At 35.4% G+C, this 21,725-nt stretch overlaps 4 protein-coding genes across 7 annotated transcripts; 2 read left to right on the plus strand and 2 right to left on the minus strand.

Moving 5' to 3' along the window:
* The first annotated feature begins 5,943 nt into the window (after window positions 1-5,943).
* On the plus strand, window positions 5,944-6,804 carry LOC119080190 (glutathione S-transferase 1-like). The gene is made up of 2 exons (XM_037188429.1): window positions 5,944-6,191; window positions 6,262-6,804. The coding sequence occupies exons 1-2, from the start codon at window positions 6,048-6,050 to the stop codon at window positions 6,787-6,789; spliced, it is 672 nt and encodes a 223-aa protein (XP_037044324.1). The 5' UTR covers window positions 5,944-6,047; the 3' UTR covers window positions 6,790-6,804.
* A 564-nt stretch (window positions 6,805-7,368) lies between these two features.
* Window positions 7,369-9,664, plus strand: LOC119080186 (RNA-binding protein 28). Its single transcript, XM_037188423.1, has 5 exons — window positions 7,369-7,514; window positions 7,573-8,330; window positions 8,396-8,770; window positions 8,866-9,024; window positions 9,087-9,664. Exons 1-5 carry the CDS (start codon window positions 7,502-7,504, stop codon window positions 9,606-9,608), a joined length of 1,827 nt encoding a protein of 608 aa, XP_037044318.1. The 5' UTR covers window positions 7,369-7,501; the 3' UTR covers window positions 9,609-9,664.
* Window positions 9,665-11,689: 2,025 nt separating this feature from the next.
* Window positions 11,690-17,092, minus strand: LOC119080188. 2 transcript variants are annotated; one of them, XM_037188427.1, is made up of 5 exons: window positions 16,902-17,092; window positions 15,643-15,770; window positions 12,366-12,558; window positions 12,090-12,272; window positions 11,690-12,024 (listed from the first exon to the last, which is right to left on the minus strand). In XM_037188427.1, the coding sequence occupies exons 2-5, from the start codon at window positions 15,759-15,761 to the stop codon at window positions 11,755-11,757; spliced, it is 765 nt and encodes a 254-aa protein (XP_037044322.1). In that variant the 5' UTR covers window positions 15,762-15,770; window positions 16,902-17,092; the 3' UTR covers window positions 11,690-11,754. The 2 variants fall into 2 exon arrangements, with proteins under 2 accessions (XP_037044322.1, XP_037044323.1); XM_037188428.1 differs by lacking the exon at window positions 16,902-17,092 and adding an exon at window positions 16,489-16,601.
* A 1,624-nt stretch (window positions 17,093-18,716) lies between these two features.
* Window positions 18,717-21,291, minus strand: LOC119080187 (probable medium-chain specific acyl-CoA dehydrogenase, mitochondrial). Of its 3 annotated transcripts, none has more exons than XM_037188424.1 (7): window positions 21,120-21,291; window positions 20,088-20,386; window positions 19,935-19,983; window positions 19,749-19,872; window positions 19,496-19,692; window positions 19,294-19,441; window positions 18,717-19,226 (listed from the first exon to the last, which is right to left on the minus strand). In XM_037188424.1, the coding sequence occupies exons 1-7, from the start codon at window positions 21,141-21,143 to the stop codon at window positions 18,799-18,801; spliced, it is 1,269 nt and encodes a 422-aa protein (XP_037044319.1). In that variant the 5' UTR covers window positions 21,144-21,291; the 3' UTR covers window positions 18,717-18,798. The 3 variants fall into 3 exon arrangements, with proteins under 3 accessions (XP_037044319.1, XP_037044321.1, XP_037044320.1); XM_037188426.1 differs by having other exon boundaries at window positions 20,088-20,319; window positions 21,120-21,290; XM_037188425.1 differs by lacking the exon at window positions 21,120-21,291 and adding an exon at window positions 21,086-21,107 and having other exon boundaries at window positions 20,088-20,319.
* Window positions 21,292-21,725: the final 434 nt, after the last annotated feature.

Here is a 21,725-nt window from a genome sequence, read left to right on the forward strand (position 1 = left end):
ATTCATTTAATTTAACAAATTTTCATTGGGCTTTATTACACACATATCTTTACTAATCATCATTTTGAGTTTTAGATTTTTATTGTCATTTTGAAATAAAAAATTTGTGAAAAAAAGTAAACGAAAAGAAAACGGAAAGTTTTTTATTTCGTTTACTTTTCAACTGTTACCATGAGAAAATTAAAATTCTGTGTTTGGTGGTGGTGAATATCGTTCAAAACAAAGAAAAAAAAAACTTACGCAAAAAACCATAAAATTTTAAAGTAAAATTTAAATTAAAAAAAATATATTTTTTTTAGATTACCTATGTAAAAATTAAAGGGGACATAATGATGACACACACTACACACACGCAAAACCATTAATAAAAGAAAAAAAGAAAAATTACAAAAACACTAATGAATGAATGTGTAAAGATAAACAAAATGAAAAAGTATTTCACCATAAAAACAAAATTGTGTGTAAAAAGAAAAATAAAAGTTTATTTTCCGAATTTGAAGAAAATAGTTTTAAAAAAAATTAAGATTTAAAATCATAACTGTAAAAGTAAAAGTAAAAGTTAAAAGAAAATATAAATAAAAAATAATTTAATAATCGTTAATTAATAAAAAGTAAAACAAAATGAAAACAAAGAAAATATATTATATATTATTACTCTATAAATATATTTGTTATAAAATTTAAGAGAAAAAGATATTTTTTTGGTGTAGTATTTAAGTCAAAAAAAAACAAAAATTCAAAGGAAGAAAGAAACATATTTTTAATAAATTATGAAGAAAATCTATCTATAAAAATAATGAAAAAACAAAAACAAAAACGTTGTTACGCAATTAAAACCAAAATAAACTCTTTTTTTTTAAACGAAACATCGGGATACAAAAAGAATTTTAGACCGAGAGCCCGAGTACATTCCTGTCGTTCATAAAGCCGCAGTTGATCTATAACACATTATTACATAAAAGGAACATTTGTTTCTACTTTTATTTTTGAGTGCGGTAGCAGGGCCTTAAAGAGAATAGGTTTCTTTCGTATCTCATCCAGCAACAATTCGAATCAACGTCAAGATGAAGACATTTTTTAATGAAAATAGCTGCCCTAATCAACGTCAAGATGAAGACATTTTTTAATGAAAATAGCTGCCCTTTGCTTACTAGCAACGGTCGCGCACGGAGGAAGACATTAGTCACGAGGGCCGAATGAAAAAAAAAATTATTGGAAGAGGTCTGTCGTGTCAGACAAATCAAATTTTGGAAACTTTTAACTGTCTGGCATGACAAGCTTTTCAATAATTTTTTTTTAGAATTTCATTCCGTTTCTTTACGATATAAGCTCACTGAATTACACTCTAGGCCTATCATCCTCTCATATCTCTCAAAAACAAAAGTACCACACAAATGTTTTCAGTATCGGTAATTGTGATAATATATCATAAGTTTCAAATATCTTGGCCTTAAGAGAGGCTGCTATGTACGCAGGCTCACGAACTATTAGAGAATTCACTCATCACATAAAAGTAAAATAAAACCACAAAAAACGGGATGACCGGTTTGACAAGAGAATATATTAAAAAATGGGTTCGTGATTGGGAAAATTACACTCTAAAAACCATTTTACCAATTTTTTTCGCTTAGTTTTTAGTCATTTACCATTTACAACTTGGCTCAAAATAAATGGAAGAATTTTGTGATTTCGTGTCTTCTGTTTCCTCATTGAGGGATCGTCATTTTACACATTCCCATTCGTATAAAGTGTGGAATTTAAAACGAGTCTAAGAGGACCCCATTTACTCAGAGCCACTACTTCTTGTTAGTTTTTTTTTTATAATTCAATTTTATCCACTAGCCACATCACCAATTATGTAAATAGTTTTTATTAAGCAAATCCTTTATCATTGATTGTATCGGTAAAATAGAACATTGAAGCGATCGAAAATATTTACTTAAGATCAAGTGACGGGACAATTCAATTTTAACATTCTTCACGGAACAATCTAGTTCTATCCGTTGTTCTGAGCAATTTGCTTAGACAAATTCTCTTTAGTTTTTGTTAAGACAATTTCCCCCGATTTCCCGATTGAATACTTTATCTTAGCGTATCGGTAACAGTGTGAATATAAAGAAAGAAGAGTACTATTCGACGAATATGTGTTCTGAATAGGAAAAGCATGTTAAACCGATCATTTTGTCATTCGAAAGTTGGAAATTGCTTCCACTTCCTCCGATCCAACTTACTCACTGCCAAATAATAATTTTATTTTTTTCCTGATCCATGCAAATCCCGAAGAAGCTCCTATTTTAGAGAAGAAAATCTGTCCAAGCATACACACACAAGTACCAATACAAGCTTTAAACTACTAAACCTGATCACAATAATGAATATCAGTTATGTCTTTGCATGGTTTTAACACCACAAAACTGACAATATCGAACCATAGATTAGAGTGTGGTGTAATTAATCATTCACGAACGCAGTTTTTTTTTTGCCTAACGAGAGACGATTTATAAATATATAGCGAATGCAGAACGGGTGCTAATTACTAAACTATGATGAAATTCGGTAGCTTTTGCTTTTATTGAAAATAAAATCTGAGGACAAAAGAAGATGGAAAGATGGAAAATGTAATTTTCCTTCTGATGAAAATTGATATTTTCCGATGGATGAAATTCGAAATTCCAATAATTGATCAGAATGAAAAAAACATAAATAATTCGCGCCAATATGGAATGAATATTCATTGATGGGAAATTGATCTTATTCATGTACCTAGTACCTACAATACCAGCGCCTAAAAAATGTGTTTTCGTTGTTGAAGAAAATATAACAAAATTTTAACTATAACAGACAGAGGACTTTTAGGAAGCCTCTTCGTTTGAATTGAAAATATTTTTTTTTATTTAGATTTTATGAAATTTTGGAAAAAAGGAGAAACTTAACTTTTTTGGATTTTTAGTTAGTATGGAATTGTTTGAGTTGTTAAGAGAATATATTTTTTTTACGAAAAAAAAGAGAAGAAAAACTTTTCCCGTGTTTAGAGATGGAAAAATACTTACAACAAGTAAAAATTTAAAAAAAAATAACAAAAAACACACACTCATTAGTACCTAACATTTCATTAAAAGTAAAACATTCATGAAAAGGAATAAAAAAAAAGTTTACAAAAAAATGTTAAATAAAACAATGCTACGTGAATTTTATGATAAAAAAAAGAAATTATATTTAAGCATAAATGTTATGTAAAGTGGAGAATTAAGGTGATTTCTAATTCTTTGTCTTGATTTTGATTTTATGTTTTTTTGAAAAAAACGAAATCGGCTTCAAAAGCCTCCCTTTAAAAATAAAAATGTTTTTCAATTTATATTTTTAATAATTTAAAATTTTTAAAAAATTTATTTAATTGTAAGAAGACGAGAAGCAGAAGAAAATTAATTCGTATTTTTATTAATATTTTTTTTGTAATTTTAATTTTAAGATTTAACATTTAGCAGACGTTTTTGCTTAGTTTGTACATGCATACACAGTTGTTTTATATGTCTAGTATACGATGGAACATAAGATCGATTGAATGGTCTTTGATTTACTCTTAGAAGTTGCTTTTTTCTTTAATTTTATTTCTATTAGATTTATCAATTTTAAAGAAAAATTGAACAAATTATCCTCTTATATCCCAGTTCGAGCAGACACCCCCAAATACGAAAAAAATTGTCTCAATTATCAAACCTTTTTTTACTTATATTCTTCGTCTTCTATCCCTACTCCCACTATTCTAAAAAAATATGACAAAAAAGTACATCTTTCGGAGAGCATCAGACACCAATTCAGTTCATCCCACATGGTTCATTTTCGACTAGACCTGTGAAATAACTCTTCTTAATTAATTATTCTTTGGAGAAAGGAAACCGTGTAAAAAGAAAATTGTAAATTTATTAAATTAGAGACGAGTAAATAAGAAAAATTGTATAAATATATTAACAGGAAACCCTACTTTAGTTATATATATATGAATGAAGAAAAAAAAGATACTTTTTCTGTATAATAAAAGAGATGTCATGCATTAATATTGAGTACAATATATTTTTATGTTCAAATAAAAATTATTGAAAATATTCAACGGTTTTGTGAAATTATTTACGAGTCATCTTTGATAGAGAGAATTATGGCTGATATTCGATTAAAGGCACTGGGTTATTGAAATTCATGGATAAAGAGAATTATCGCGAGCAAGATAATTTTGCGTTTTGTACTGAAAATAGCTATTTTCTCAGCGCCCTGAGCTTTGCCCAATTAGCTCATAGGCATTGTGATAGGCTCACTCAGCCCTAGTTTGCTGAACTGACAATTATCAGAAATATACATCGGTTCCATCTAACGATGAAAACCAATTTTGACAGACCGAAAACAAGCGACCGTCATTCACAGAAGCCACCATAACCGCAACTTTAACAAATTCTTTCGTTAAAACTTTAAAGTGAGTGGACTTCTCTGTGGATAACGATTGACATTTTTAACGACGTTGGAACGCGTACAACAAATCTCACTCTCCTTGTTTCAAACATTTCATTTTCAACCGATTGGTGTAAAGAAGGGGGGAGGCGGCACATAACTTGGCCGAGAATTAATGCCTGTTTTCGTGAGAAACAAGAGATTTTTCCAGAAAATTCGAAAAAATCAAGATATATCACGAAAAATCGAGATTTTTAGCCCCGTACGAAGTACAAGGGGCTAATAGGATTACGATGCCGTGTGTAATTGATGGAATTCGAAGCAGACGGTAAGGGCAAAGTGTTTGCCTATGTTCATAGATAACGAATCCGCAATAAAAATTTTGTCCGTCCGTCTGTCCGTCCGTCTGTCACGTCAATATCTTGAGTAAATCAAATCCGATTTCAAATTTTTTTTTCCCTGAAAGATAGTCGAAATAGTGAGGCTAAGTTCGAAGATGGGCGATTTTGGGTCGACCCCTCCCGAGCTGGGGCCCCATAAGTGATTTAACGTTTTCCGAAGATATCTGCGGCCATTCAAAGGCTACACATGTAAGTGATACGTCAAATAAAAGATATTTACAATACCGATCGACAAAAAAAAGTTTATGGAAATCGGATGATCGACTCGTTAGTTACACCGCTTGGTGTGAACTAGATACAGGGCGGCAAGCCGTTTTTGCTTGTAGGTTGGCCAAATTTGAACGGACCGTACCAATCAGGGAAAAAAAAGTTCATGGAATTCGGTTTACCGGAGCGTGAGCTAGGTCTCTTGGAGTGAGCTTATATGTGGCTACTCGGCCGTACAGTGAACGTGGTGTTTTTTGTTAATATCTCGTTTTCTCTGAAATAGGCTGTGCCTATAATGAATAAATGGAACGATTACATGACACACATCCTAAGGTCTTTTCTCTAGCGCTGAATAGAAAGCTGCACAAAAATCTATTTCCTATGTTGGAACAGGCAATAAAACGCGTTCAATTCAGACTTTTTGCTTGTATCTTGACCCTTGAGTGTATGCAGTGCATCGCTACTTCAGGGACCAATCGCACTATTTTAGTAGCTTGTGGAGCTGAGAAAAAGCACAATGTCTGCTGTCTGACAAAAAAAAGTCTGCTGATATTAAAGCGATCTGTCGTAGATCACGAACACTATTGACATTCCCAGATAATTCAATCGATAGCCTTACAAATAATCTCTCTGCGGTGCTTCATGGGCGTTTTATAGATAAATACAATATTTATATAGTTCCATTGTTCCATTTAAAGTTAGAGTATTGTCAGTTTGGTGCTGGGAAAATGGTCGAAGATCATTTACACTCTCTACTAGAATGATCTTACGCCGTAAAGACCCTAAACTATAAGTAATTTATCTTACATGGAGTGTTCGAAAAAGAAATGAACAAAAACCTTTGTCAATGTATGTGTTCTCTATAGATGTTTGTGTTACCTTAAATACCATCTTGTTCACGAACGCATCAGTATAGTGACTGTATTCACACCGGAGTAAAGTGATTCGCTTGTTTCTGAAATAATTAAAATTTTGTTTGGAAATTCTATCAACTCCATCATGGGCAAAATAACTTTATATTATGCAATTGTAAGTCAACCATCTCGATCGGTTCTGCTAGTTGGCAAGGCCCTCGGCCTGGACTTTGATTTGAAGAGTGTCAACCTATTTAATGCAGAACATTTGACTCCAGAATTTGTGAAGGTATTTCACCGATATGATAAAACATTTTCGTGCGTAGATTAACATAGACATCGCTTCACTATGAAAATAGATGAACCCACAACATACAATCCCGATGATAAACGATAATGGTGTCGTTGTATACGACAGTCATGCTATTGCAGCTTATTTAGCTGATAAATATGGCAAAGATGATAAGCTTTATCCACGGGATTTAGCAAAACGAGCTGAAGTTAACGCACGACTACACTTCGATACCGGTTTCCTATTCGCACGCTTACGATTCTTGTATGAACCGATATTGTACTTTGGTAGCGGTGAAGTGCCACAAGATAAGGTTGAATATCTGCAAAAATGTTGGCCCCTTATGGAAGCTTTCCTAGAGAAAACCAACTACGTTTGTGGCGATGAAATGACAATCGCTGACTTGTGTTGTGTGGCAACAATTTCATCCGTGGGACACTATGCTCCCATTGACCCTGAAAAATATCCGAAATTATTGGCATGGTTGAAGAGGATGGCCGAATTGCCATACTACAATGAAGCAAATGGAATTGGTGCAGAAATGTTAATTCAATCCGTTGATGATTCTTTGGTCAAAAATAAAGCAAAGTTGTGATAGACACGAATGAAACATTTTTTGAGTTTTATTATTATTCAAAGATCTTCTGGGGCTGTAAAAGTTTTCTTATGGTGAAAATCTCATTTCACTTCAAGCATGAGTAGTACTCTAAATAGGGTACTGAATCTTGACAGTGTGTCGCAAAACTGTAGAAAACCATTTCATCAACGCACCTCAAGTGATCATAGTCGACAGCTGCCAAGTACATAGTATACTGTCAAGTTTCAGTACCTTCAGTACCCTATTTAGAGCTTGAAATAAGTTGATTTCGTACAAAATAGTACTCCCTTTGGCAGCTGTCGACTATGATAACTTTTGCTTGAAGTGCGTTGACTCCCATATATAGCTGAATCAGTAATCACTCTCAATTTAAGGTCTGGAAAATTTTTCGCTAAAAAACAGTTACCAAGGCTAGAATGATTTGTTAAAACTGATGAAGTACAAGATTTTGTTGAAAATGCCAAGATACTTCCATAAATGAAAGGAGTCAACAAAAGGTAAATATTTTCAAGATTCCCGCTTTGGAAAATGTCAGTGTGTTTTCAGAAAAATAATGGTCGGCGTCGTCGGCTTTGTATGAACATGCTGGTTCTTGTTATGTCAAGAAAATGACATTAAACTGTACACATAACCTTACCAAAACACATTCCTCTACAACGTAGGACTGCGAGTTGGTCTACTTAAACATTTAATTCCTACGATAACAACAATGTCGACACCAGGTAAAATTTATATGTAAAACTCTATTGCAACTGTTTAACTGTCGTCTTTAATTCACAGATTTTATTCCACTCTCTTCCGATCCAAATCCTTCGGAAGATCACCAGTCTAGGCCGAAGAAACGGAAATTTCAACATCCGAAGAAAACACCCGATGAAGTGAAACAGATCAAGATGGGCCGTCAGAAACGTCGAGCTCGCCTGATCATCCGCAATATTCCATTGAAGTCTACCCAGACAAATCTGATGGAACATTTCTCTAAATTCGGTAAAGTTGAAGAATTGAACATACTGAAAAAGGCGGATGGGAAACTAGTTGGATGTGCTTTCGTTCAATACGAAAAAGTCAACCAAGCTGCCAAGGCGATACTGATGTGCTCTGGGAAAGAAGTTTTAGGCCGAACGGTCTATGTGGATTGGGCAATTGGTAAAGATCAATACAATAAGCAGAAGCGTAAGACGAACGTCCAAGTAAAAGAGGATCCGGATGCAGTGGAGATCAAAACTGAGAATGATGTCGACGATGTGAGCATCAAAAGTGAAGATGACGACGATGAGGAAATGGATTCTGATGACGATACGAAGGACATAAAAATGGAAAGTGACTCGGAAGCAGACGATGAAAGTAAAAAGACAATCAAAAAGCGGTCAAACGATGTGTCCGAAGGATGTACCGTCTTCATAAAAAATGTTCCATTCGAAGCGACGGATGACGATTTGATGCAGTGCTGTAAACGATTTGGAGCTATTTGGTATGGACTGATTACGAAAGATAAAGTTTCCGGTCATTCGAAAGGAACGGGATTTGTGAAGTTCAAAGTAAGTTGTCCGTGCTTATTACTATTATCCAGACAGTTTTGATCAGAAGTTCGATCCCTTTACAGAACAAAGAATCGGCCAACATGTGTCTAAATGCTGGAACCGAATTGCGTTTATTTAACCAAGTGCTGGACCCTTGCTTGGCATTGAGTAGACAAGATGTTTTATCCAAAACACAGGAATCGAAACGCAAAGAAGTTGCCGATTCACGAAATTTGTATTTATCAAAGGAGGGTGTAATCATGGCTGGAACTGCGGCTGCCGAAGGCGTCTCTGTATCGGATATGGCAAAACGGCACCACTTGGAACGTGTAAAAAATCAAATGCTGAAGAATTTGAATCGATTTATGGCCAAGGAACGGTTGACCGTTCACAATATTCCTGACAATTTTGATTCTGCCAAGCTAAGAAAAGTGGTTGAAACTCACACAAAACTGAAGGTAGACATTCAGTCAAATGTTCAATTTTTTCATCTTGACTATTTTGACTAAAGACCACCTCACGTCCGCAAAAAATTTTCACTTTTTGTTCCCAGCCGAAGGAATGTCGAGTCATGCGGGAGAATAAACCATCAATGGGTCAACCGCTAGGTGCTTCAAAGGGATTCGGATTTTTGTCGTTTAAGAATCATGAAACTGCTCTTTTATGTCTGCGGAAGCTGAATAACAATCCGAATGTCTTCGGGAAGAACAACGTAAGTGTAATGAATGATTTTGCGTTGATCTCAGCGACATAATTAATGTAAATTCCCAACAGCGACCGATCGTAGGCTTCAGTATTGAAGACAAGGCAGTCCACAACATCAAACAAAAACGGTTAGAAATGTCTAGAGCAAAGAATCCGACGTGTCATGTGACGACAGATAAAAAAGGCAATAAATCGAAGCAGAAAGAGAGCAAAGAATTGAAACTCGGAACCAAAAAGCCGAAAGAAAAGAAACTACCGAAGAATATTACAAACGCACCAGTAGAAAGCTTTGCCGGCTTAGCAGCCGAACAAGGTCCTGATGTGCGAGCCCGACCCAAATGGAAACTGAACGAAGAGGCTCAGACGCACAAAACAGATGTCAAAGCAAAGAAACGAGATCAGAAAAAGTTGCGCGAGAAGATCATGTTGAACAAGGAGAAACGGCAAGTGGATCGAACGAAAAACAAGAGGAAAGGAAACGAAGTGGACAATTTCTCATTTATGGTGGATAAATACAAGAGACTCATCGACTCCAGCAACGGTAGTGGCCCAGCGAAACGAGTAAAGAAGTCGAAATGGTACACTGAATGAGCAGTTTGTTGTAGACATTTAGGTAAAATAAACGACAAAAAATTCATTTTCACCAATTTCCCAAATATTATTGTTGAATTTCCTTAATACCACAAATACAATAGCGACCGAGTCAAATTTTTGATAGATTTTGGCAGGTGGTTCCGTCGGTCTAAATGAAAAGTCCCGGAAGGGAAGGTGTCCCGGTATTTTTCGATGATAAACAAATCGTCACATCATTTTGACCTGACTCAGGTGCTCACGTCACCTGGGACTTGTAATTAAGCTGCTGTGATTTTAGGATTTAACTTTTCTTCATCAGGGTGCTAACCTCTACCGAAAAAACACTTTAACATCCTCCGGACCTCTCTTTGGACACAGGTTTTCCAGTAACCCCTGTTGTGGTTCTTTGTGGTCTGTCTGGTACCTTCTTTTATTCAAGACTTCAGGCGATTGGAGAACAAGCGATTTTAATGAGTGATAGCTCGTTGGATTGTCTTTCAATTCTAGGAAACACTTATCTTTCACTTTTTATAAAAAAAATTAGTTTTCTGTGAAAAGATCTCAAAAGTAAAGACATGTCAGAGGGTACCGAAAACAGTTTTTCGGCAATAACTCAAGAAAAAATTATTTAGTCCTTGGAAAGACCTACAGGTAGAGTATACACACTGATTGGTGCGACTACATCCACGAGAGTTATGACTAAAAATATAGTGAATGTTCGGAGAGTCCGGATTCTCTGCAGCTTCGTTGTTCCACGGAACTGAGTATGGGGTGTTGTATCCGGCCTCACCCACTATCGTTGCACATATAAATGAACCCAGTACTTTTGTGCTGCAAGTCCACAGATGTCTTGGGAAAAAAGTTGGTGCGAAATGCAGATTTTTTCCTTTTTTTCTGAAGGCTCCACAGCTGGAACAGCATCTGGAACGGTACGACGGCAGTCATTTTTTATCGTCTACTATTCTTTTACCTTATCAATAGAAAAACGCTTCGATATGTCGCGAATATATGTCGTTAAAACAGATCCAATGTTGGTAATATCAAGAGGAAAATTATTAAATTTTTCTCCGAGGATTTTAGTCAAATAAAGTGTTAGTGTATAGCACAGCACATGACCTCAGGAGTCCGGAACATTAATTAGTTATTCAATTGGACCAATATTTGCTACGTGACAGAAGATTGGGAAAACGTTTGCTCCCACTTGATCATATCGTTTTTCCAAACTCCGGTCGCGTAGCAAATATTGGTCCGATTAGGAATTAAAACCTTGTGTCTAAAAGATGTTTCGCGGATTTGTATTTTTAAGAACAATAATAGTTGTAGAAAACAGTGACGCTGAATATCCAGACGACGTTCGCATTGCTTCCCTATAAGTTGCCAACAATTTCACCTAACAAAAACATTGTTCTGGTGGGAGTTTTTCGATTTTTAATGTTTACTTGTCATCATGACGAGGCGTAAATGATATGCTGCTTCTTAAGTATGAGTAGAGTAAATCGCTGCGGTTAAAGCACTTTTGATGCTGATTTAACATTCGGAGCAAACCTTCAAAAAACAGAAAAGAAAAGAGACACACACACCATTTGGACCAATTCCAAACGCAATTGAGAATAGGATGTGTAATGTTGAAATGAAAATGCAATTTTTTTTTAAACAAAAGGAAAAAAATAAAATTTTCTTTTACCTTCAACAAAAATAGAATTATAAAACATATCGTTAACACAAATGAGCAACATAAAAATGGCATGACGATGTGTGTATAATTGCTTGCACAATAATTCATCGTTTTCACAACGACGATCAACAGGATAAAAAATGAGAGAAAAAAATTCAAATTAAAAGTTTTGAGGAAAAAAGAATTTTTTTAGGTGAAAAATTGATGCAATTCAAGCGACTGAAAATAAACTCTCTAGCACGTCTACGATCACCGCGATGAATGGTGTGAAATATACGTTAAGTTTAATAATATTTTTTCACTCAACACACAAATTGTTCGTCCTACCATACAAAAAAATAAAATCCACAAATTCAATGATCGATTAATGGTCACGCGCGATTCGGATGTCGTGAATGAATGCTGAGACATCATTTTTTTCTTCTCTTTTTTCGGTTTTTTGTGCGTCCTACAAACTAATACCTTACATAAGGAAGTAGTTAACTTATCTTAATAATTTACAAGTTTGTCAGACTTATTCACAACGTTGCTAGTGTCAATTTCACTTTCAACCAAAAATTGCTTCATCTGCGCCGATCGCTTTTCGCGTGCCATTTGCTTCTCGGACCGTTCAAACATTTCCGATTCCAAATCGTTCAAACGAGCCTTGGATGCTTTAGCTCGAACGGAAGCCGCTGAATTTGAATTGCCATCATCGAGTGCTGTCCATTTGGTTAGATTTTTCGGATCGATATAATCGTTTGAGGCTGTGGTGACCATCTGTGGAGTGAGGAAACTTATCAATTACCGAAAATTCCAATATTCAATTGACCGCCAAAAAAGACCTTCAGTGCACGACGTCTGATTGTTGATCCAACCTCATCATCACCAGCTGCATCTAGCAACTTTTCCCCCAAATCAAGTTTAGCCCGTCGTTTTACCGTGTTGATTGTCTCTTCAAAGTCCAATTCCTTTGGCATTGTAGTTAATTTTTTGCTTGCGCGGATTCGGTTTAGTGATGCTTGAACCTTTCGGTAGAGATATACTTACTTTCTCAATTTAACGATTTTTATTAAGAATTCGATCCAACCAATTGAATCCTAAAATAATGGACAACTAACCTCCTCATCGATATCATCTTCATAGTTGGATTGTTTGATCGAACTTTTCGGTATGCGAGCACCGCGTGAATCGAAAAATGCATCCTCGGTGATGGCCCTTTCGGCACGATGTCTGGCCTTCTGTAGGTCCTCTTCGAACAAATCGTCGACATTGATCTTCGGTCGTGGCGATAACAATCTATCCAGTGGGGCGCTTGAAACAGAAATACATTTTTTTTTGGTTTGTTGTTGTTGTTGTGTTTCAAAAATAAACATTGACTCGCTTTCGTTCGAATTATTTAATTTTGTTTCAAACATTCAACAATTTTCGATTTAAAATAAAAAATTTTGGTTATTTTCGGTGATGTGTTTATAAAATGTAAATGAAATTTATGTGCTGTGTGAGATGCAAAGGAAAAATAGAAGAGTTCTGTGTGTAACACTATAACTTTCGGGTGTTTATTGTTGTATATAATATAAAAAGTTTGCTAAAAGTTCGATACAGCATGGAGGTTTCTTTATTTGTATGTTAACCTCTTGTAATAATGCCAGCGATATTTCTCATGTAAATATTTTTAGAACGGATGTTCACGTTCACTAATGCTTTATATACACTGGCCTTCTAAATTACATTTAACTCATCGCATTTCAAATCTGTTTAAATAATATGTATGTATATCGTCAGCGATACACATTCGAGACACGAATTCGCACTAGAAGTCGAGACACACGGTTTTGATTCCAATTGGATAAACATTGAGGTATCACATGCCAATAACAATTTGTGTTTGACGCCCGAATTCCTGAACTTTGTTTTCCAAGACAGTCAGTTTGTTAGACGAAAAGAATTTTTCTTTTTAATAAAAAATCAAAAAAGATCAAAGATTTTGCCATTCGCTGGATAGTTTTTTTTTTTGTTTTTTATTCCGAAACAAATATAAACAAAACAGGACGGAGGCTATTATTTTTGAATTAGCGGTCATTAGGATGCTGTGTGTGTATATGTTATTGAATGGTCCATTTGAATGTTTATCCACATTTTTGTAATAATAATTAAGGCGTAGAATATCAGCATAAGATACTGGTAGCAATTACGAGATCTTGCTGCTAAACTCAGTGGAAGTGGAAATAAATTTAATTGAATGGAATCACATAGAGATTCCACTTTCTTAGAGAGGACTGGCTGAAACATTCCACAAAAATAAATCGAAGAGAAAATGTTGAAATTTTGAATGCAAATTTTGACTATTTCATCACCATAATTAGCAAAAAAATCGTGATTTCATAATCTGGAGCCATAAAAAATCAGTCTTATAAAGACTTATAAATGTGAAGCGGAAAGTTCCATTCCTCGATTCAACGCACTGCAAAACCAAGCACCATGCCACTGGCGTTTCCCAAAGTAAGTAGTCAAATGACCGTTCCTCCATTCTAACAATAACTTGAATGTCAATTCGTTAAATTATGTCATCTGTTATCGCTAGCTGCAAAAATAAGCGAATAGCTCGCTATTGCGTTTCTTTATAGTAAAACATAGCTAACGCCGACCCGTACGAAACACCTATTTGTATCAAAAGACTTTACTGTGAAACTCTTCATTTCTTTTACTTCATTCTCTACTGAAAAGCTATTCGCGCTTTAAAATCAGTTGCATTATCCACTCTTTGCCTTGTTATCACATATAAATAAATTTCCGGAGGCAATATAGACAGCCCCGTACGAAGTCAAATTTCATAAATTCCTATTTAAACAGCTATATACCGCTATATTTACCAATATTTTCCTATAAATAAACATTTCACAGATGAATATGCTATTATATAGCTCTATATGCCTGTATATAGCTCAATATATGTGAATATAGATATATATATATAGATGTACATATATGGAATGCCTGAAACACCCCACACACATAACAAATTATTTCCATGTTAACAGAAACTCTCTAAGTACCATTTTCCCCAAGATATATCACTTTTATTAAAATCCAATATGGCCACCGGCAGCCATTTTGTTAGGAGACCGGAAATTTTACCGACGCTTTACATTCGTTAATACCTTTCAAACAAAAAAAAATCATGAAATTCGGTCAAAATTTATCCGAGATATTGACAAAATACTCCACGTTCACTGTACGGCCGAGTAGCCAGATAAGAGCTCACTCCAAGAGACCTAGCTCACGCTCCGGAGAACATAATTTCAAAAACTTTTTTTCCCTGATTGGTACGGTCAACACCTATCTAATAAAGCTAAAACAGACTAAATATGTTCAAATGAAGTGACCGAAGTGGCCGACCTACAAGCAAAAACTGCTTGCCGCCCTGTGCCTGTTTCACATCAAGGGGTCTAACTCACGAGTCGGTCATCCGATTTCCATAAACTTTTTCTTTTGTCGATCGGTATTGTAAATACCTTTTATTTGACGTATCACTTACAAGTGTAACTTTTAAATGTCCGGAGATGTCTTCGAAAAACCGTAAAGCACTTATTGGGCCACAGCTCGGGAGGGGTCGATCCAAAATCACTCATCTTCGAACTTAGCCTGTCTTTTGACATTACCAAACGGGAAAAAAAAGAATTTTCAAAATCGGATGCGTTTTACCCAAGTTATCGTGCAGACAGACGGACAGATGGACATTATTTTTTCACTGATTTCGCATCTCTAGACAACCACAATAGGTTTCCCCTTACTCAGGGAGTCCAATTCGACGTGTTACAAACGTATGCGTAAACCTATAAGACCCCAGTACTTCGTACGGGTCTAAATATTATGTTGAAACAAATGAAGTAAAAGATTTTTTTTTCTATCTGTCGCAAGAGCTACAGATTCAACTGTTACAACAGTCCAAACTGAAATTTTTTTTCTTCAAATGATGACTGAATAAAGATTTTACAATACATGGAGGTACATGAAGCTTCTATAGTTGATGATTTTCAATGTTTTCGGAATTAGAACTAATTTCATTAAAACCAAGAGCTTTCAAAATCAAAAAAGTCAATAACATTAATGCATCTTCCTACATACTTTTGAATTCAATCACCGACAAAAAAGCATTTTGTGTTCTAAATAAAATTCTATTCCTGAAAGAACTAACCTCCCTCAGTGCTTGACCTAACTTTACGGCAATTTCACATCCAATGAAATATTTTGCTCAATTTTATGTATAAATAGATTGCCTCTCTCACGGTGAGACAACGTATCGGTAAGAATGAAATGAATTTATCCGTAGGTTTGCATGCTAGTCAGGTTAATTAGTATGATGTGCCGTTTTTCATAACAACAAATTTCACTCACTTTCCACTTTGTTTTCTATCTAAATTGTCCAGTGCCGATTTGTAGTATTGTTGGCCCATATTGAAGTTACAATCGTACATTCGGGTTCTGCGACTTCTTGCTCCGGAACGTCCAGCCATTTTGCAATTCTACAGGAAAATGGACCGAGATGAAAAGAAAGATTATTTATTGATCCATTGGCTGGTTGCAGACTTCTCGTATTGGTCTCATTGTAAATTTTCCGACAACAGCGACGATACAAATAAGCGAACAGTTCTAGGTAATGTCACATTATAGCAAATTAAATGTTCAGACTAATGAAGTAAAAGATTTCTTTCCTGACTATCGAACCGATAGTATCCATGCAATTGCACTGTGTCCGGCGACCTATGTAATTTTTACTTTGTTTCAATATGCGTAATTGTAAAGAAACTAAAAAAAATGATCAAAGGAAGTAACAGATTAAAGGTTGGTGCTTCCTGTGAATGAACTTCGGTCAATATTTAGTGGCAGAGAGTCTCGCTAAACTGTTAGAAATTATCGATAAAATATCATTAGTTTCTAATGATTGGTCGCGAAATCTTTTAATTATTTCCGATATCTTTGGTATAAATTTTCCCAACGTTTGACCCAGCTGGCATCAACAAAGAACACTGATGGCATCGAAAAATTCTTAACCCAAATTACAAATCATTTCCTCAATTATTGTCAGAACGTGTCATCTTAATTAATTCGTTGCTGAAATTCTTTACATAAATTCGTCCGCCGCACATACTTAAATTCTAAACGGACAACAGGGCATATAACACAAATTTGATTTTACAAAAATATATCTCAAGTATTTCAAAACATATTATCAATACACACCGAGACGGTTATAATAATACGGTGAGCCTCTGCTAATGCATTGAAACACAATATAACCGACCGAAATAAACGTTACTCTTGCTAAAATTACAGATACATAAAGCACGCAAATTCTCATTTTTGGTCAGCAATGCGATCTCGGAAATGAAATTTCGTTACAGAATGGGTTACAATAATGAATTCGACGTGAATTTTCCGATGGCTTTTTTCCTGTAGATTTTTTTTTAAATTCTTTAAAAAAAAGTGTGAAACCATCATCGTCAGCAGAATAACAATTTATGATAATTTGCTGGTGGTGTGACATTTATTTGTAATTAATTTTGATTTAGATTAATGCGGCGGTTGACATTATTATTAGGTAAAATTTAGAAAAGAAAAATATTTGTGAGAAAAAAAATGGGAACAACACATACCCTTTTTCAATCACCCACACGTAACAAAACGTTTCAACAAAAAATTGTTGAAATTAACGGAAAAATATTTGGAGAACAAAAAAGAAAATTCTTTCGATTTTCAAAAACTCTGGTATGTTAGGCCCACGGTTCGCGAATTTCAGTCAGTACACCGACGAGGTTATTTCTATACTAAAGTGAAATGGAGGATGTGTGTTACTGAAAATTAAATGAAAATCAAAAGTATGACGTCTGTGTATCCGAAATAAATATGTAAGTCAGTTGTGCCATTTGGTTTTTATTTTATTTTATTTTGTATAGTCGCGTGTTTAGCAGCGTCGTGACGACATTTATGTATAGATGCTGATCTTATATGTGCTCCAAACTGTATTGAGATAATTCTGATGATTTTATCGATGTGTGTAAATTGACTACACAAGAAAATTGTTGTGCAGACGATTATTTAGCTGTTATCGAAAACTACTAGTTTGTACGCTAGATGAAGGTAATCGGGGCGAATGGCCCAAAATCTTCTTGGCCACACTAAGAGATTCATCATCATTATCCTCATTAGTATGATCTTATGGGAAATGGGCTAATGTAAATTAAGATCTTATGCAAAAATAAGCGACACGCTTCGACTGAGATTTTAAACAAAGAAGTAACAGATTTACAAGCGAATTTGTTGCTGTTGAATGAAAATAGTACATTAGTGTCTTGCTGGGACATTTTTTGTTGAGACGTGGGGGAAGGTTTTATTTCTAGGCAAATTCTCCCAAACGTTTTCCAGCAAGACAGCACGGTACTTTGTTGGCTAGAAAATGCGAAAAACTGGCCTTGAGCTAGATGTTAAAGATTCGTTTTCTGGCCGCAAGACAACAAATGTTCATACCAATTATTACTGTTAGATAATTATAATAATTCCAACAATTTCAATCCAATTTCTCCATTCATGCCCTACCGCATGAGATCAACATTAAGACACATGAATTGCAATTAAACTGTGGGTTCCTATTGCCTACAATACTCTCTCCTGTACATGCCCATAGATGATTTCGTGCAGCAATAGAAAAAATCATTCTGAAAATGTGAGAGTTGTAAGTCGTCGCTCAGACATAACGTCCGCGACAGAACGTCTATCCGTCTTTGAACACTTGTTATTACAATTTGTACGAAGATGAATTATTTGTATACTCGTTTCACTATATAGACTGTAGTAAGCGGAAGCGATGGTTACGGAAGCGACTACATATTTAAATAACCGAAGAAATTGATTTTAAACTATGTCGAGTTATTGATTTTACTGCATAGACAGTGGTAGTTCTGGGTTACAAGTTCACGGCAATAAGATTAATTCAAAAACCCTGATTTTCTGAGATTTAATCCTCTCGTTGATAATGTTGACAACGACTGTAGGTATAAATAACGTGATTTTAATAGCGAAAAACTAAATGTTCAAAAAAATGAAGTAAAAGATTTGAAATGAATTTCTTGTAAATACGCAAATCAAATGAAGTAGTGGCTCCGATAGTAACACTGCTAATATCCTTGCCAACTACGGCTGACTTAACAATCGCCTGGTGGGTGATACAAAGTCTTTTCCTTCACATAAAAAACATTACCTAGAGTTCATCGTTTACTTTTGTCATTGTTGTCGGCAACAGGTGACTAGCCGTTGCTTTAAAGTCAACTCCTTTAAGAATTGTGTCATATCCGGAGAGACTTCAGCCAATCATCTGAATCTATCGAAACCCGATGGAAATTCCAATTCATTCCTTCAGGCGAACACGACATAATGAGAAGAGCGAATTTTGAGGCGTCAGAAACGAGAGATCCTTTCTTCGGTAAAAATGTAAAAGTTTATTTGTCAAAAACATTGGGAGCTCATCAACAAGAAATTGTTTCAACAAAAAACACTTCACTGTCGTCCCATTTCCCCACTCTTGGCCATTTCCATTAGACATCTTGAAATCACGATTCTTTGAATCTGGCTCGTGCCCTCATAGATCTGATAGATTTTAGCATCGCGCATCAATTTCTCCATTGGATACTCCGAATTGAAACCATTACCGCCGAAAATCTGTACTCCATCCGCAACGATTTTATTCGCTGTGTCAGCTGCGTAACACTTTGCAATCGATGCAGTGTAGCTGTTTCGCTGTCCATTATCGGTTTGCCATGCAGCCAACATGTACGCCAAACGAGATGTTTCCACACCGATAGCCATGTCAGCGAGCATATTCGAAACGGATTGATGTTGAGCAATGGGAACGCCAAACGTTTTCCGTTCTAATGCATATTTCACAGATTCGTCGAGACAACGTTGTGCAACACCACACGCTCCAGCTGGTTGTTCAACGATAAATATTTGCTTTAACACTCATTTTTGGACGACATTGCATCAATCACTAACCTGCAACGTTCGGTCGGGATTTATCAAACGTTTGCATTGCAATGCGAAAGCCAGCTCCTTCTCCGCACAATAAATTTTCCTTCGGAATGCGAACATCTTCGAAAGTTATACCTCGAGTGTCACTGGCCCGTTGTCCCATATTAATTTCCTGTTTAGAATCGACGCTACAATCTCAAATGAATCATTCGAATTTTGTTGTTACCTTTCGCCCAGGAATCACTCCGGGAAAATCTCGTTCGACAATAAAACCAGAAAATGCCTTGGAGGCTGGCGCTTTTGGATCTGGATTCGTTCTAGCTAAAACGAAGTACCAGTTCGCAACACCACCATTTGTGATCCACATTTTTTGCCCATTCAAAATATACTCGTCGCCCTTGCGTTCAGCCTTGGTTTTGATTCCTATAATTTTGATTGGAATTAATAATACTGCCCGTGTTGGACGAATTGTAACCAACCGTTTACGTCCGATCCGGCTCCCGGTTCAGTTGCACAATAAGCTCCCACTAACGGCTCTTCCACTAAACGTCCAAGATATTTTCGTTTCTGTGCATCGGAACCGGCAAGCATAAGCGGAAGTTGCTACAACGCAGAAAGAAACTCAAAATTAAAATTTTCTGTATGGGCCTCTCTATGGTTCTTACTGCGACATCCGTTATCATCAACGCTGTCTCAATTCCAGAACACGCATATCTGAAATAGGATTGCGTAAGTTTAACAAAGCACCTTTTACCAATGCTTCAGCTTAAAATGGAGTTCTATTGGTGCTAGTTTTCAAAATCATTATTGTCACTTACGCAAACTCTTCACCAACTAAGCACCCAGTTAGACAATCTAATCCTGCTCCTCCATATTCAGTGGGAATGTTCAAGTTAAGTAATCCTATCTCCCATGCTTTCTTTATGATATCAGCCGGATATTCACCGGTTCGATCATGGTGAGGTGCAACTGGAATTATTTCATTTCTGGCAAATTTCCGAGCCATTTCTTGAATATTTTTCTGGTCATCGCTCAATGCAAAATTGGGTCCTGTGGAAATCGGTGATTGTTGCCGGGTTTGAAATGTTCTGTTTACATGTCGCTTGAATAAATTCAGCTGAAATTGATTCAGGGATTCATCAGTCAATATTTTGGTCATTTGGAAAATATTTTGTTCCTTAACACAATACTTAAAGCTTCTAAAGCTCAAATGAACACCAAGATGTGGGTGTGTGAAAAGGAGATAGCGACAATGCAATTGATAAGATTAATTCTTATAGGTATCAGTGGTAACAGTTGACCTTTACACAGACCAAATTCGGCGCATTTAAAATTAGTCGATGCGATTCGAAAACCAAATCAACTATCGTTTTCTTGTCCTATTTCTTATGTTTTTGTTAATTGACCTTTTTGCATTCTTTTGACTTTCATGACTCTGTGTTTATCAATGAAATAATTTGCAAGTAAAATTACTTTTTATGTTGTCAGACATTGACAATCTTGAAATTCAACTTAAAAATAAATTAAAAAAATATTTTCCAAAGTAATTCACAGGTGGTAAACAGTGTGTATACACAGATGGTATTATCAAGAAACAGAGGTTTCTTGACGTCAATTGACAAGATAAGAAAATTGATAGTTTCATTGAATGGTAAGAATAATGGCAACCCTAACATCACACGATGTAAAAAATCACCGGCAATATTAATAATAGAAGGACTGCGAGCATACTTAAATGTTAAGTTAAACCCACAAGTCGACTTAAATAGCCAATCATGCATTTGCTCAATTCCTTTAATAGCGAGCCAACATTTACCAATCATCCTCTATTGCTCTTTTATACGACTTACTTGTCTAACACATTTGTATGCCATAGTTTTGCCGGTTCCTAACGTATACGTTTCAAATTGGAAAATCACAAATAACACAAATCCTACGATGTCCAACCTATTTACACTGTGAGTGAATAGAAGATATTTAAACTTTCCGTATGAGAGAGGGCAGTTATCTCTGAATGATATTTTGGTGATAAAGAAAACAGCTGATCCGAATTTTCATTTTCGAACTATTTTGAAATACAAAACGTATAAACGTATAAAGTGAACGTAGTGACTTCAACAGTTTCATCAATATATGGTTTGTTCTGTTTGTTTCGATGGAGTTGATGAATGTTAAGTGTCATAATAGAAATTTAATTCTTATTATTGTGAAAGCATTATACAGCACAGACTAGAACTCGTTGCACTGAGGTTTATAACTCTGAAGAATCTGTTATAAGGACGTTGACGAAACGTAGAACTCATAACTTTAAACTATCGAAGAATTGTAGCTCTCAACTAAATTTTTGTTATCGAAATGGTTGATACTGTGGTTTATGAATATAACGATAATATACTCAGACACTTTTTGCATAAAGCAATCGCAACTCGAAAACAGATTTATAGTCTTTATAGTTA

This window comes from Bradysia coprophila, unplaced genomic scaffold, assembly GCF_014529535.1.
Source record: "Bradysia coprophila strain Holo2 unplaced genomic scaffold, BU_Bcop_v1 contig_350, whole genome shotgun sequence".
Taxonomy (NCBI): Eukaryota; Metazoa; Arthropoda; class Insecta; order Diptera; family Sciaridae; genus Bradysia; species Bradysia coprophila.